Source organism: Pseudonaja textilis, chromosome Z (genome assembly GCF_049901715.1).
Source record: "Pseudonaja textilis isolate UNSWEBS1 chromosome Z, rPseTex1.2, whole genome shotgun sequence".
Lineage (NCBI taxonomy): Eukaryota > Metazoa > Chordata > Lepidosauria > Squamata > Elapidae > Pseudonaja > Pseudonaja textilis.
In genome coordinates this window covers 92,956,277-92,969,473 of record NC_142008.1, presented here as the reverse complement: position 1 = coordinate 92,969,473, position 13,197 = coordinate 92,956,277, and the positions used below count along the sequence as shown (strand labels likewise).

Below are 13,197 nucleotides of genomic sequence, written 5' to 3'. Positions count from 1 at the left end.
TTTCGTCTGACAGGAGCATTTAACTCGCAAGTTAGAGCCTCAGCAGCAGCGGCTCATTAGACAGCTCAGACATTAGCAACGGAGATTCTGCTTCCTGCCCTTTTCAACGACTGGCTCAAGTTCGCGCCTAATAATCACAGGCACCATTCCCCACTGGTTTCCCTTTTTGGGGACCGGGACAGTACGTTCCCACTTTGTTCTCCCTGGGTTTACCTCTCCCTTGTCTGGCTGACGTTGGATAAGCAGGCTAGTCATTAAACAGGCATTTCTTTGCAATTGCCTTCGGATCATTTCTTCGGAGTTATTGGCCTTTTTACAGGAGGGGTTGACCAAGGGCCTATCTCCAAATACTTTAAACAGACAGGTGGCGGCTTTAGCCTCAGTGATAGCCTGGGGTGACCTCTGGTCCATAGCACACCATCCACATGTCTGCAGCTTTCTTAAGGGTGCTGCAAACTTACGACCTCCTGTAATTCACCGCTATCCCACCTGGGACCTCAACAAGGTGTTAACCGCACTTACAACTGGCCCGTTCCAGCCTTTAAAAACCAATAGTCTTAAATTCCTGACTTATAAGGTGGCCTTCCTAATTGCAATCACATCAGCAAGGAGGATTTCCGAATTGGCGGCATTGTCAATGAGGAAGGACCTGTGCGTGTTTTATGCGGACAGAGTGATTCTCCGATTGGATCCATCGTTCACTCCTAAAGTAAATCCAGCCTTGCACAGAGCGCAGGAGTTGGTGCCTCCAAATTTTTGTCCGAAACCATCTCATAGACTGGAGCATCACTGGCATTGACTTGACGTTCGAAGGGCCTTAAGCATCTGTCTAGATCACACGACGGCATTTCAAAAATCTGAGGTTCTATTCCTGTCCTCCACTTTAGGGCAAAAGGTGTCGTCGACGACCATCGGTAGATGGTTGAGAGCCACCACACCTAAAACTTACAAATGCCAGTCCATCTCAGTTTCCTAAGGGCATTGCAGCCCACTCAACAAGGAGTGCGGTAACATCAGCAGCATGGGCCACACAGGCTTCCATAGGCAAAATTTGCAGAGTGGCAACTTGGGCTTCACCATCTCCCTTTGTCAGAAATTATAAAATTGATGTCTATGCCTCAGCGGATGCTTCATTTGGCAGAAGAATCCTGCAGAGGGTTCACAGAGTTTAGGAGTGGATTTCGATCCAGACGGAGTCCCTCCCTAAGGACTGGCCAAGCTTTGGTATGTCCCACTTCTGGATGCTCTGAACAGCTCATGGGAGAAAGGGCGTTGGTACTTACCTAATACGCCCGTTCTCTGTGAGCTGTGAAGAGCAACCAGCCCCACCCATTTCTTTCCGTCTGGTGGGGTTCTGTTCCAATCAGGGATCTAGATTAGGTGATGAGTCCCGGACTTTGGCACTCAGTCTTCGCAAAACTGGGGGACGCTGAGGAGGTGTCCCGTGGAGGAAGAGGAGCATCCCGGAGTTTTAAGCCCAGCCTTTCCAGAAGAGACTGAAGCACCTCCCACTTCTGGATGCTCTTCACAGTTCACAGAGAACAGGCGTATCAGGTAAGTACCAACGTCCTTTCTCAGCCTGAAGGATTGTATCTCTTTCCCACTATTAACATTTTCATATTATCCCATTCTTTTCAAATTAGCAAGAACATTTTTCTATGAGTCAATGAATCAGATTTGAATTATCCTCCAAATTAATTCTTATATCTGAAAACACGTGCTAAGGTTATGAATATTTCTGCTCATAGAGCTCACCTCTCTGACTTGCCTTTGGGAGAGGGATAAAGAATGAGATCTCACCTAAGTACCTTAGATTAAGGGCTAGTATGGGTCCATGGCCTATTAGGAACTGGACCCACAAACAGTAGGGAAGGAAGCGAAGCTTCATTTGCGCATTTGTAGGATCGCTTAATTGCAAGCAAAACCATTCCCCCTCCCCCAATCCAATCTGTGGGAAAGGGTCATTTTGAGGGAAGCAGTTTATGTCCGGGATGTGAGGGGTCTGTAAATACTTTCACAGCCCTCTTTTTGACTGGTGCAGTATACAGGTCCTCAGTTGAAGGCAGGTTGGTAGTAATTGTTTTTTCTGCAGTCCTAATTATCCTCTGAAGTCTATGTCTATCCTGTTGGGTTGCAGAACCAAACCAGACAGTTATAGAGGTGCAGATGATAGACTCAATAATTCCTCTGTAGAACTGTCTCAGCAGCTCCTTGAGCAGTTTGAGCTTTCTGAGTTGGCGCAGAAAGAACATTCTTTGTTGTGCTTTTTTGATGATGTTTTTGATGTTAGGTGTCCATTTTAGGTCATGTGATCTAGTAGTACCTAGAAATTTGAAGGTCTCTATTGTTGATACTGTGTTGTCTAGTATTGTAAGAGGTGGTAGTATGGGAGAGTTTCTTCTAAAGTCTACCACCATTTCTACGGTTTTGAGTGTGTTCAGTTCCAGATTGTTCCGGTTAGACCACGAGGCAAATTGTATAACCTCCTGTCTGTATGCAGATGAATTGTTGTCTCAAATGAGACCAATCACTGTTGTGTCATCAGCAAACTTCAGTATTTTAACAGATGGATCGTTTGAGATGCAGTCATTGGTATATAGGGAGAAGAAAAGTGGAGATAGCACACAGCCTTGGGGGGGCCCTGTGCTGATTGTACAGGTATCGGATGTGATTCCACCTAGCTTCACCTGCTGCTTCCTGTCTGTTAGGAAGCTTATAATCTGCTTACAAGTGTGTTCAGATACCGCTAGTTGGTGTAATTTACTTAGAAGAGTGTCTGGAATGATGGTATTAAATGCTGAACTGAAGTCTACAAAGAGGACCCTTCCATAGGTATTTGGAGATTCAAGGTGTTGTAGGATGTAATGCAGAGCCATGTTAACAGCATCTTCTGTCGATCTATTTGCTCAGTATGCAAACTGCATGGGATCTAACAGCGGATCCCTGATGGTTTTCAGGTGGGACAGCACAAGCCTTTCAAAGAATTTCATAACTACAGATGTTAGAACAACTGGTCTGTAGTCATCCAGTTCCTTGATGGAGAGCTTCTTTGGCACTGGGATGATAGTAGAACGTTTGAAGCAGGAAGGAACGTAGCACATCTCTAGTGATCTATTGAAGATTTGGATGAACATGGGGGCCAATTGGTCAGCACAGACTTTTAAGCAAGAAGGAGTTATCTTGTCTGGCCCTGGTGCTTTTCCTGGCTTCTGTCTGTGTAATAGATCTTGCACTTCTTTTTCTGTGATCACCAGAGGTTGTGAGCCCAGTGGATTGGGGCCAGTTGTAGGAGGCGTGGCTGTTGTTGGTGTGTTTGAGATGTGGGTTGTGGAGATAGGTAGCTATAATTTCTTTTCAAACCTGCAGTAAAACACATTCAGGTCATCTGCCAGTTGTTGATTTCCTTCTGCCTGGGAAGGAGGTTTGCTGAAGCCAGTGATGTTTTTAAGAGTTTTCCACATGTTTGCTGGTTCATTTGTTGAGAATTGATTCTTTAACTTTTCAGAGTATCTTCTTTTTGCTGCTCTGATCTCTCTTGTTAATATGTTTCTGGTCTGGTTGTATAGCATTCTGTCACCTTTTCTGTATCATCTAATATATATTTTGTGTTCTATCACAAAAATGCACCTATTGAATTAAATGGAACAAGAAGCTGCTGCTTTTAAAAATACTGCTGGACATTTTTATTAACATGGAAAGAGCAGAACCTAGTTTTCAACATATGTATTAAATTATAGGTATTGGTAGATTTTTTGGTTTAATGTTGTAGCTGCTAATATTTAGAACACAAAGCAAGTGGTTTATTCTGAATTGTTACTCTTTAAATTCTTAATTCTATAATGTTGAAACTTACACAGTATAAATAAATAGTATATACTTGCATAATTCTTATAATATCCCATAAGGAAATTTTGAGCACTTTTCATAGACATCAGGTAAATTCAGATTAGCCATAAAACTAGTAATTTGTGAGAGAGTAGGATTTCTAAATGCAGGATAAGTTTTGGCATAGGAGAGATATGCCATTTGCCACATGTTTTAGAAAGATCTGAAAAGGATGATTCAGGTGTTCATATAATCAGGCATGGATATTTGCCTTATTCTGAAACAATATGTGAAAAGCATTAAAGGTACTTACAGCCTTTGAATCAAGTTTCTGTTTTCCAATTTGCAAAGCATTCAAGGTATACTGTTGTATTGCAAAAAAATCAGTTTCCCTTTTTCATGACTTACCTCAGCAATCGAATATACCACTATATTTCAAATAATGTGTATTTGTTTTTTCACTGAATATTTTCATTTTCCCCTCTCCATAGCGTAAACTTGAAGCTGAACTCCTTCAAATAGAAGAACGTCATCAAGAAAAGAAGAGGAAGTTTTTGGAAAGCACGGAATCTTTTAACAGTGAACTTAAACGGGTAGGGTTCCCTAGAGCGTTTCTGCTTTCACTGAACATATGTAGAAATCTCTGATCTTTTTTAACTTCAGATGGAAAAAAGAGTTGCATGTTAAATCTAATATTGTGGTGCCCCACACCTGCAAGTTGCCTGGGGGCAAAAATCATACTTTCACTTTTTTTGTATATTTTGTGCTTGGATCCTGCTGCCTAATGTTTTATTGGACATTAGTACAAATGAAGCCTGAGTTCAAAAGAATCTACGTGATGATCTGGATCAACCTGCATCTATGATTAGTTTTATTTGAAGAAGGATCCCTGATGCCTTTTGTAAACATTTTTGCTACATTCTACTGAATAATTTGGAAACAAAAATTTAAAAATACCTCCCTCTGTACCAATGCTAACTTTAAAATAAAAGAAATACAGGCCCAAAAAGTTCACAGCTTTTCTAACTAAAAAATTAAGTTGGAAATAAATGGCTGTCCAGATGGCCTTCCATATTTTTGAACTAGAATTCCTTGCCTAAGGAAGAAATTTAAAACATCTGACAGATACCAATGCACTACATTTTTCCTACATTATATGTCTGGGTATAACTATTTCACCTGCCATTTGATGAGTAAATTCAAATGATTGAATATACCATCAAGTATAAAAGAGGGGAGAAGGTAACCAATGACCTCTGGGCAACAATGTAACCCTCTGGAACGCTGTCCTATCTGCCACTGTGCAATTGGTAAACTGTGCAAAGGTGCAGTAAGTTAAAATACTCTCTATGGTGCACCAGTAGAAGACCACCAGCAGTTTCTCATTAAGTTGTTGTTTCCTGAGAAGTCTCAGGTAGTATAATTTGCTGGGCCTTTTTAACCAGTGTTGCAATGTGAGTGCCCCAGGTCAGGTCAGGTCAGGTCCTCTTTTATGATAACATCCAGAAACTTAAAACTGGCCACTTGCTCCACTCAGTCTCCATTGAAAAGCAGGGCTGGATATCTGATCTATTCCTTCTATAGTCCACTATAAGCTCCTTGCTCTTACTGGTGTTAAGGACCAAATTATTGTCTCCACACCATGGAAGCCAGTCTACCTCATCGCGATAGGTAGACTCATTCCCCCTGGAGATGAGTCCCACCACCGTTGTATCATCATTTATTATACTTGATGAACTTTCCTATGGATACTCTTATAAATCTGCATTTTAGCCTATTTTTAGAACTCAATGATACTTCCATGTAGACACATCTATTACATTGTAAGCAAACTGTTGAATTCTCCTCAGATTTCCTACTTCTAAACTTCCTCATTTTTCCTTCAAAGAAAGAATTTAGAAAAGTGATGATAAAAAATTCATCTGCAGATATTATAACATTGCATAAACTATCAAAAACCAGTTCTGAATTGTTAGCAAATTGAATAGGTCAATGCACTCATTCAATAAATCCATATAAATGCAATACTAAAATATTGTAAAATGAAGTGTTGACTAAGAATTACAGATTACTTTAGAGTTATAACTGAATCACTGAAGAAATTTTCAACAGGTTTAGACATGTCTCATTAGAAATTTCACTATTGGCAAATAAGTTTCTTCATTGTCTGGCATGTGGATTAGCCTCCTTTGTTCCTTCTCCAAATTCTGTGTTCTTTTGGTACTTGGCTTTTTCATGTTGCCATGATATGTTTGGCACAGTTGTATTGCTTATAATAAAAATGATGCATTTGTTGTTTTCGAATTACAGTATATAGAACAGTAAATATTATAGAGAGTCAAGCTAAAGATGTATGGTTGTGTTTTCAACCTCTTAAGATTTCTGGGATTTTAGTATAGAGTACTATATCGTCATTTTCTAATGAACTTGTTTTTCTTGAGTTAATGGGAGATAAAATTCAGCTTATGCAAGGAGTATTCGATTGGCAAAGTTACCATACTGCTTATGCAGTGGATCGGTTGTTATAAAGCCACCTTGTGAAGTTTTGGTAAATAAGATTTAAATGGTTGTACAGGTAGTCCTCAACTTAAAACCATTCATTTAGTGACTCTTCGAAATTACAGTGGCATTGAAAAAGTGACTTATGACTGTTTTTCACACAATTATTGTTGTGTCATATAACCAAAATTCAGACATTTGGCAACTGGCATGTGTTTATGTCAGTTGCAGTGTCCCAGGGTCCCGTGATCACCTTTTGTGACTTTCTGACAAGAAGAGTCAATAGGGGAGCCAGATTTATTTAACAACTGTATTAGTAACTTAACAACTGTAGTGATTCATGTAACAACTGGCAAGAAATTCCCTTAACAGTCGTCTTGCTTAGCAACAGACATCTTGGGTTCCATTGTGGTCGTAAGTTGAGGACTGCTTGTAATAGACTTCTTTTCCCTTTGCTTGCTAGCTGTGCAGCCTGAAGGTAGAAGTGGACATGGAGAAAATTGCTGCAGAAATTGCGCAGGCTGAAGAACAAGCCCGTAAGCGGCAGGAAGAAAGGGAGAAAGAGGCTGCAGAGCAAGCTGAACGCAGTCAGACCAGCATGGGCACTGAGGAGGAGCAGGCAGCAGGCAAGGCAGAGGAGAAAAAAGAAGAGGGAACTCCTCCCATGGAAACAGGTGACTGGAGTGTGCACTGATCATCAATCACATATTGGAGATGAAAAGAAAATAGTGCCTTTAAAAAGAATCTTAGGGGAAAATTAATTTAATAGAGAGGACAAGTTTATAAAGTAGACTCTTTTTTCAACGATGTGAATTGCATATGGTTTGTTTTTCAGAAATTGCTGTCTTCCTCCCGTATCAAATAATCAAGCTTATTTTTTTCAGATATGATAATTTTTAAAATCTTTATAACGTATTTTCAATAAAAGTAGAACATTGTGAAGGGCTCCCTGACATCATAGTCCTCTCCCAATGGCTAAGAAGGCAGAAGTTCATTTCAGGAAAGTGAAACCACAGGTCACGCATTTTCGAAACAGAGGATTGGATTTATTTTAAATATTGAAGGTGGAATTTGCCTTAATTCAGCTGGAAATTTGGGGCAAGGGAGAAGACCGCTCTTCATGAATGGTTATATCTTGTATCCGTTTAACATCTGATTCATATCTCTGATCTCCCCAGTAAGAGCTCTTTCCAATTTACCAAATTATTGAATTTGACCAGGGGTGGGATTCAAAATTCCCAACAACTGGTTCTCTGCCCATTTTTCGCCCTCACATAGCCTTCGCTCGGGCCCTGCACCCAGCTGCATCCAAAACGAGCCGTGTGGAGAAGAATGCAACACTGTATTCAAAGTTACAACAACACTGAAAGAGTCCTCACACTTCCACTACATCACTACATACCCATAGTCACATAATCAAAATTCAGGCACTTGGAAATGAGCATATATGTGCAATGGTTGCAGTGTCCTGGGGTGACCCTGAGGAAGGGTGACTTCTCAGCCAGAAACAAAGCCAAAGGAGAAGATGGATTCACTTAACAACCACATGATTCACTGCAGTGATTTGTTTAACAAAAGGTCATAAAATTGGCTATGCTCACTTAACAGCCATCTTAGTTAACAAGGGAAATTTTGGTCGCAGTTGTGGTTATCAATTGAGGACTATCTATGCACCATAAGAGGGACAAAATGGTCTGCAAAAAACATTAGCCATTGAGCTAACAAAATGTATGCCTGATAGTTTTAAAGACTTCCTTTTTTCCCTCCTTTTTTGTCTGTTATCTTGTATTTGAAAAATATTCTAGTAATTGAAATTAAGGGTCTCACAGCATTTTGTTTTTTTGTTTTTTTGTTTTGTATATGTGTGACAGAAGAACCTCCTCCAGAAGAAGCTATTGAGAATCAGCAGAATGGTGAAGGGACGTCCACTCCTGAAGACAAGGAGAGTGGGCAAGAAGGTGTTGAAAGCATGGCAGAGGAAGGAACGAGTGATAGCAATACTGGTTCAGAAAGCAATAGTGCCCTAGCTGAAGAACCCCCAGCTGACCCAATAACTTCAGAAGATGGTGAAAAGAAAGAGTAAAAAGAAAAGAAAAAAATCACGTCTTTCCATATAGGTTTTCACTTTTTAAAAAGATTCGTGAATTGTAGTGGAGTTGATATGTAAGCTGTCATTAGTATGGTTTCTTCAGTATAATCCATGCATTTTTAATCTATATGCTATGATAAAAATGTAATAGTTACCCAACAATATGATTTATAAGAATAGCATCATATATTTAACGTAGCTTTATAATTGATTTGGCTATTGTCCTATATCTAAGCCCTTAAAAAGTTACTTTGTTCTCAGTTAGTAGCAGACGGCTTAGAGTGAGATGTATGTATTCCCAATTATAGCTTCTTTCAAATCTGATCAAAGTTACTACTTATAGAAACATTATCTTATAAATATTACAAGGTGCCTAATTCTCCTTACAGTTCCCTGTTTTGGAATCTGCAAAAGTAAAAAACACCTGCACTGTTGCATATGCTATAGACTTTCAGCACTAAAAGCCAGCATTGATAAAATGATATTTTTAATTTCTATACTTCTAAACCCCAAAGGCTTTCATCTGTCGTTCCTTGTATAGCTTACTTGTTTGCTTTATTGTTTTTTCTCCCTTGCAGCAATTCAGTTTCTTATGCAAGCAGAACACATATTCTCCCAAGGCATATGACTCTTTAGGCCATTCTTGTCCAAAATATAGTTGCATTATTCACCTTCATTATGTTCAGAGTAATGTGGGATTTTTTATTTTTTTAGGGGGGAGGGCTCTCTTCCGTTCCCCCAACAATACTCTTTGATGCCTTGGTTGACAATGAAGTTGTGTGTGGTAAAACATAATTCCTGGCAGTTGCTTAAAGTTTATCAAGCTTTTCTCCTTCACATCTGTACCAAGCAGCAAAAGTATAATTCACTAAACAATTCTCTAACAATAGAAGTCCAAAATATTTCTTACACCTTCATGTAGTTTTCTTTTTAATTAAGCATGAACGATCACAATTTTGCTTTAGGGTTAAAATTTCCAAGGAATTTATGTAAAAGATGGTAACTTTAACTAAAGAAAGGCACTAGGTTTTGTAGAAATTTCCTAATCCATTGTTGGTTTATAGATTTGTAATGCTTTTGTTTAGGTTCTTTCTTTTTTACTCTGTTTATTCAAAAAGTTTTTTGATATAATAAACCAGTACTTGTTTTCAAACAATGAAACAACTGCAGTAGTTTGTACTTGTCTTGGACACATTGATGATAAAGTTCTATTGCAAAGAAAGAAGCTAAAACAAACTAGAGAGATTTTAAAAAAGCAGAAGTCCTTGCAGTAAACCAACATTCACTGTGCCAGCACAATCCTAGGACATGATGGTAGGGGAAAATATATTTAAAATATGTCCACTCTTTTCAGTTAGAAATTGCTGAGGTTCAGCCAGAAATTGCTGTGGTTCAGCCAGAACTATTCACAATATTTGTGAAATATTTTTCAGTATTCCAGATAAGTACATGTCTTTCTCCTTATTTGTTTTGCATTTTTAAAATTTATTCTTTGCAGAAAAGGTATATATTTCCATAGTTTTCTCTTACATCTGTTTCCAGCTGACTTGCTGTTGATAATACTATCAGCCAAATCTGATGAGCTCTGCAAAAACAACTTTTTGGCATTTTTGTTCTAGTAATCCTGAGTTTTGTCTAGTAAGTGTTCATAATATGTTTTTTTAAAAACATTAAGCAAAACCCTAAATATACTCCCAAGGAAATGTTAGGATCATATTTGAGCCCCATTATACTAACCAAATCAAAACAATATATTTTTGATAACAGTGTCAAGAAAACCATTAAATCAGCAAAAACCTGCATCGGTGTAAAAAACTAATTTGTTGGATTGAGGTAATAAAATAAGCATCTTGGTTCCAAATGTTTCCTAACTTTGGCACAGTGTCTTGGCAATAAGATAAATGGGTTGGAAGAAATATGGATTGGATTTGCGTAACACACTTCAAATGATTATTAATATACCCATTTTCTTGATTTGCACAACTTTGAATCATAAATTAACCAAACAAACCAACATGCCAAACCACAAAAGAACATGATTACAATTAAGATTGAGAAAGTTTATATTATTGTTTGAATGTATTCACTAAATCTAAACGCTCAGTTAAGATATGTGAAACTACCTACAAAATGAGGCACATAGGACAGTTGTTACTCTAAACCTACAAATGAGGGCTTTGATTTTATAGTTAAATTCTGTATTGTAGAGGCAGGATTCATCCACATTTCTAAAATTCTCGTTAATGATCTTCTGTATCTTTTCTCTTAAACTTTTTCAAGCAACAGGCAAGTTCTTTTGGTGCAATAATCCTGAAAAGCTTGAGACTCTCGCCTGCAAGATACATATTTTTTGATGATTTCAATTTGTTTAGTAAAAGATTGTGTCATGATGCCCAACCCAGATTACATTCCTTTTTGACTTACCAAAAAAAAGTACAAGGGTAATTTGTGTCCCTCCACCTACTCTTTCTTGCCTCACTTCTTTTCCCAAGAACCTCAAGGCAATATACATAGTTTCTTCATTCCACTTCTAAATGATTGTGTAAAGTAGGTTAGACTGTGAAAAAGAATGACTAACTTGGCCCAAGATCACTCAGTAACTTTCATGGTGGATTAAGAATCTGAAATTTTATCACCCGTAGTCCTAGTTTGATACAATAACTCAATCTTCCTTAAACCAAATTCTTCCAAATGTTTGGTTTATAACTCTTATCGTTGGTCATTGTGGCTGCTCATGATGGAAACTTTAGCACAAAATAATTGGAAGGATGCAAATCAATGAAAGATGCTCTGATCATGGTACCATGCTGTTCTAATACTATCGATGCAGATTTATTTTTGGTGATACTTATGTTTATAGTACTTTCTGTTCTGTAAGAGCCTATGAAGTAGTTGTAACATTTTGCACAATTGCTCCTTGAAAGTTGGGTGTGGAGTAAATGATTTTTTCTAAGTACCTGAGGTAACTTTCAGAGTGTGTGTGTTCTTACGTAAAACCCCAGGAGGAATTGGCTCCTGAAGACAGTTTAAATCCATGCTATCAAAATTTCATTAACATTCTCTCCACCCAAAGCTCTAGTAGTCTTGTTCCAACATGTTCCTGTTCTATCTTGACTTCACCAACTTCAGGTATACTCAATATGGGTTTCTGTTCCTGGTTCTCTCCCTCACACCCCCACTCCCATATGACAGTCTCATAGGAGCCAGATGAAGTTTTGTAGTAACATCAAACTAGTTTGGAGTATCAAATTGGATAGAGGGAATTAAGAACAAATGATAAAATTAAGAGTAATTTAGGACATTTGTGGTTTTGCCGTAAGGGTTGAAACTGGTTATGTTAAATTGTCCAAGATCAAAGTGAAGATTTACGTGGGAAACTGTACAGAACCTTATATATGTAAATTTGAAGCAGGAAAATGATTGTAATCTATTGATTTTCTTCCCATGTTTAATGTCCAGAATTAAATATGTTTCTCAAATTACTGACTTTATGATGCTCTAGAGTTTCCTTGACATTTCTTAGGAAATTTACATGGGAAAAGAACAAGATCAAGGGAATGGATAGGAAGATTTTAGTAGGAAGATTTTAATAGTTTCAAAATAAGGTGTTTATTTTTTACAGTTTTTTTACATGTATCAACATATATATTTTTGAAAGTGCATCCTCCACTGAATGCAAACAGGCATCCATGATTCTTTATGACTTTCTGAACTTCAGAATACCAGAGTTGAAAAAAACGGCGTAGGTCATTTAGTCCAACCTCCCATCCAAGCAGGAGACCTACACCATTCTGACAGATGGCAGTCCAGTCTCTTGAAAGCTTCTAGTGATGAAGCTCCCACAATTTCTGAAGGCAAGCTGTTCCATTGGTTATTTCCAACCTTATTTGGAATATATATGTAAATATCCAATGATATTTACCTATTTCTAGGTTGAATCTCTCCTTGATCAGTTTCCATCCATTATTCCTTATTTGGCCTTCAGGTGCTTTCGAAAATCACTTGACACCTCCTCTATGTGACAGCCCCTCAAATATTGAAACTCTGCTATTATATCTCCCCTTCTCTTCACTAAACTAGCCATGCCCAGTTCCTGTACCTGTTCTTCATATGGTTTAGCTTTTAGTCCCCTAATCATTTTTGTGGCTTTCTCGGTACTCTTTCTAGAGTCTCAACATCTTTCTTATAGTGTGTTGGCCAAAACTGGAGGCAGTATTCTAAGTGTGATCTTCTGCTTCTTCTATATGTTTCCAAATAATTTTGGAATGCAAGAATATATTTTGCTTATTTAGAGCTGATTTATTCCCCCTTCATGCCAAAGTAATTTGGCTGTTTGGGGGATATGATGCCATTTTTCATGCCTACGTTGACTTAGTTGCTTGGCTCCCTAATTTATGTCTTGGGTCAGGGTTACATTATGAAACTATTTGCCATCACCTTCATGGTAGACAACCTACTACACCCAAGAATTTTTGATGCTCCCCTCAAAAGCCAATTATTATTCTTAGTATTTAAATTATCGTTTAATTTTTTTCATTTTCTTCTGAGATTAGTTAAACTGAAAGAGGAAGAGAGAATTCAATATTTGAGGCTTAAGAAAAAAAACATATGACATATCCTCTTTTTTGCTTTAACTTTTTTTTTTCCCATTGAGTCTGTTATGACAAGACTTGCATGGAATACTCAGCCAAATTTCAAATTATTATTTATTATCCATGAGCTACCTAGAAAATACAGAATCACAAAAAATACCGTTAATACTTTGGGACAAGGGCAAGAACTAG

General features: G+C 38.0%; 1 protein-coding gene across 5 annotated transcripts in view; it reads left to right on the top strand.

Annotated features, from left to right (window-relative positions):
- The window catches only part of SMARCE1 (SWI/SNF related BAF chromatin remodeling complex subunit E1), a 47,402-nt gene extending 35,506 nt beyond the window's left edge, over nt 1-11,896 (top strand). For 3 of the 5 annotated variants that reach the window (XM_026722020.2, XM_087916981.1, XM_087916978.1), the window contains 3 exons: nt 4,317-4,418; nt 6,788-6,998; nt 8,196-11,896. In XM_026722020.2, coding sequence (XP_026577805.1) covers nt 4,317-4,418; nt 6,788-6,998; nt 8,196-8,407 — 525 coding nt within the window. In that variant the 3' untranslated portion in view covers nt 8,408-11,896. The remainder of the gene's footprint in view (nt 1-4,316; nt 4,419-6,787; nt 6,999-8,195) is intronic. The other 2 variants (XM_026722022.2, XM_087916979.1) reach the window with 1 other exon arrangement.
- Nucleotides 11,897-13,197: the final 1,301 nt, after the last annotated feature.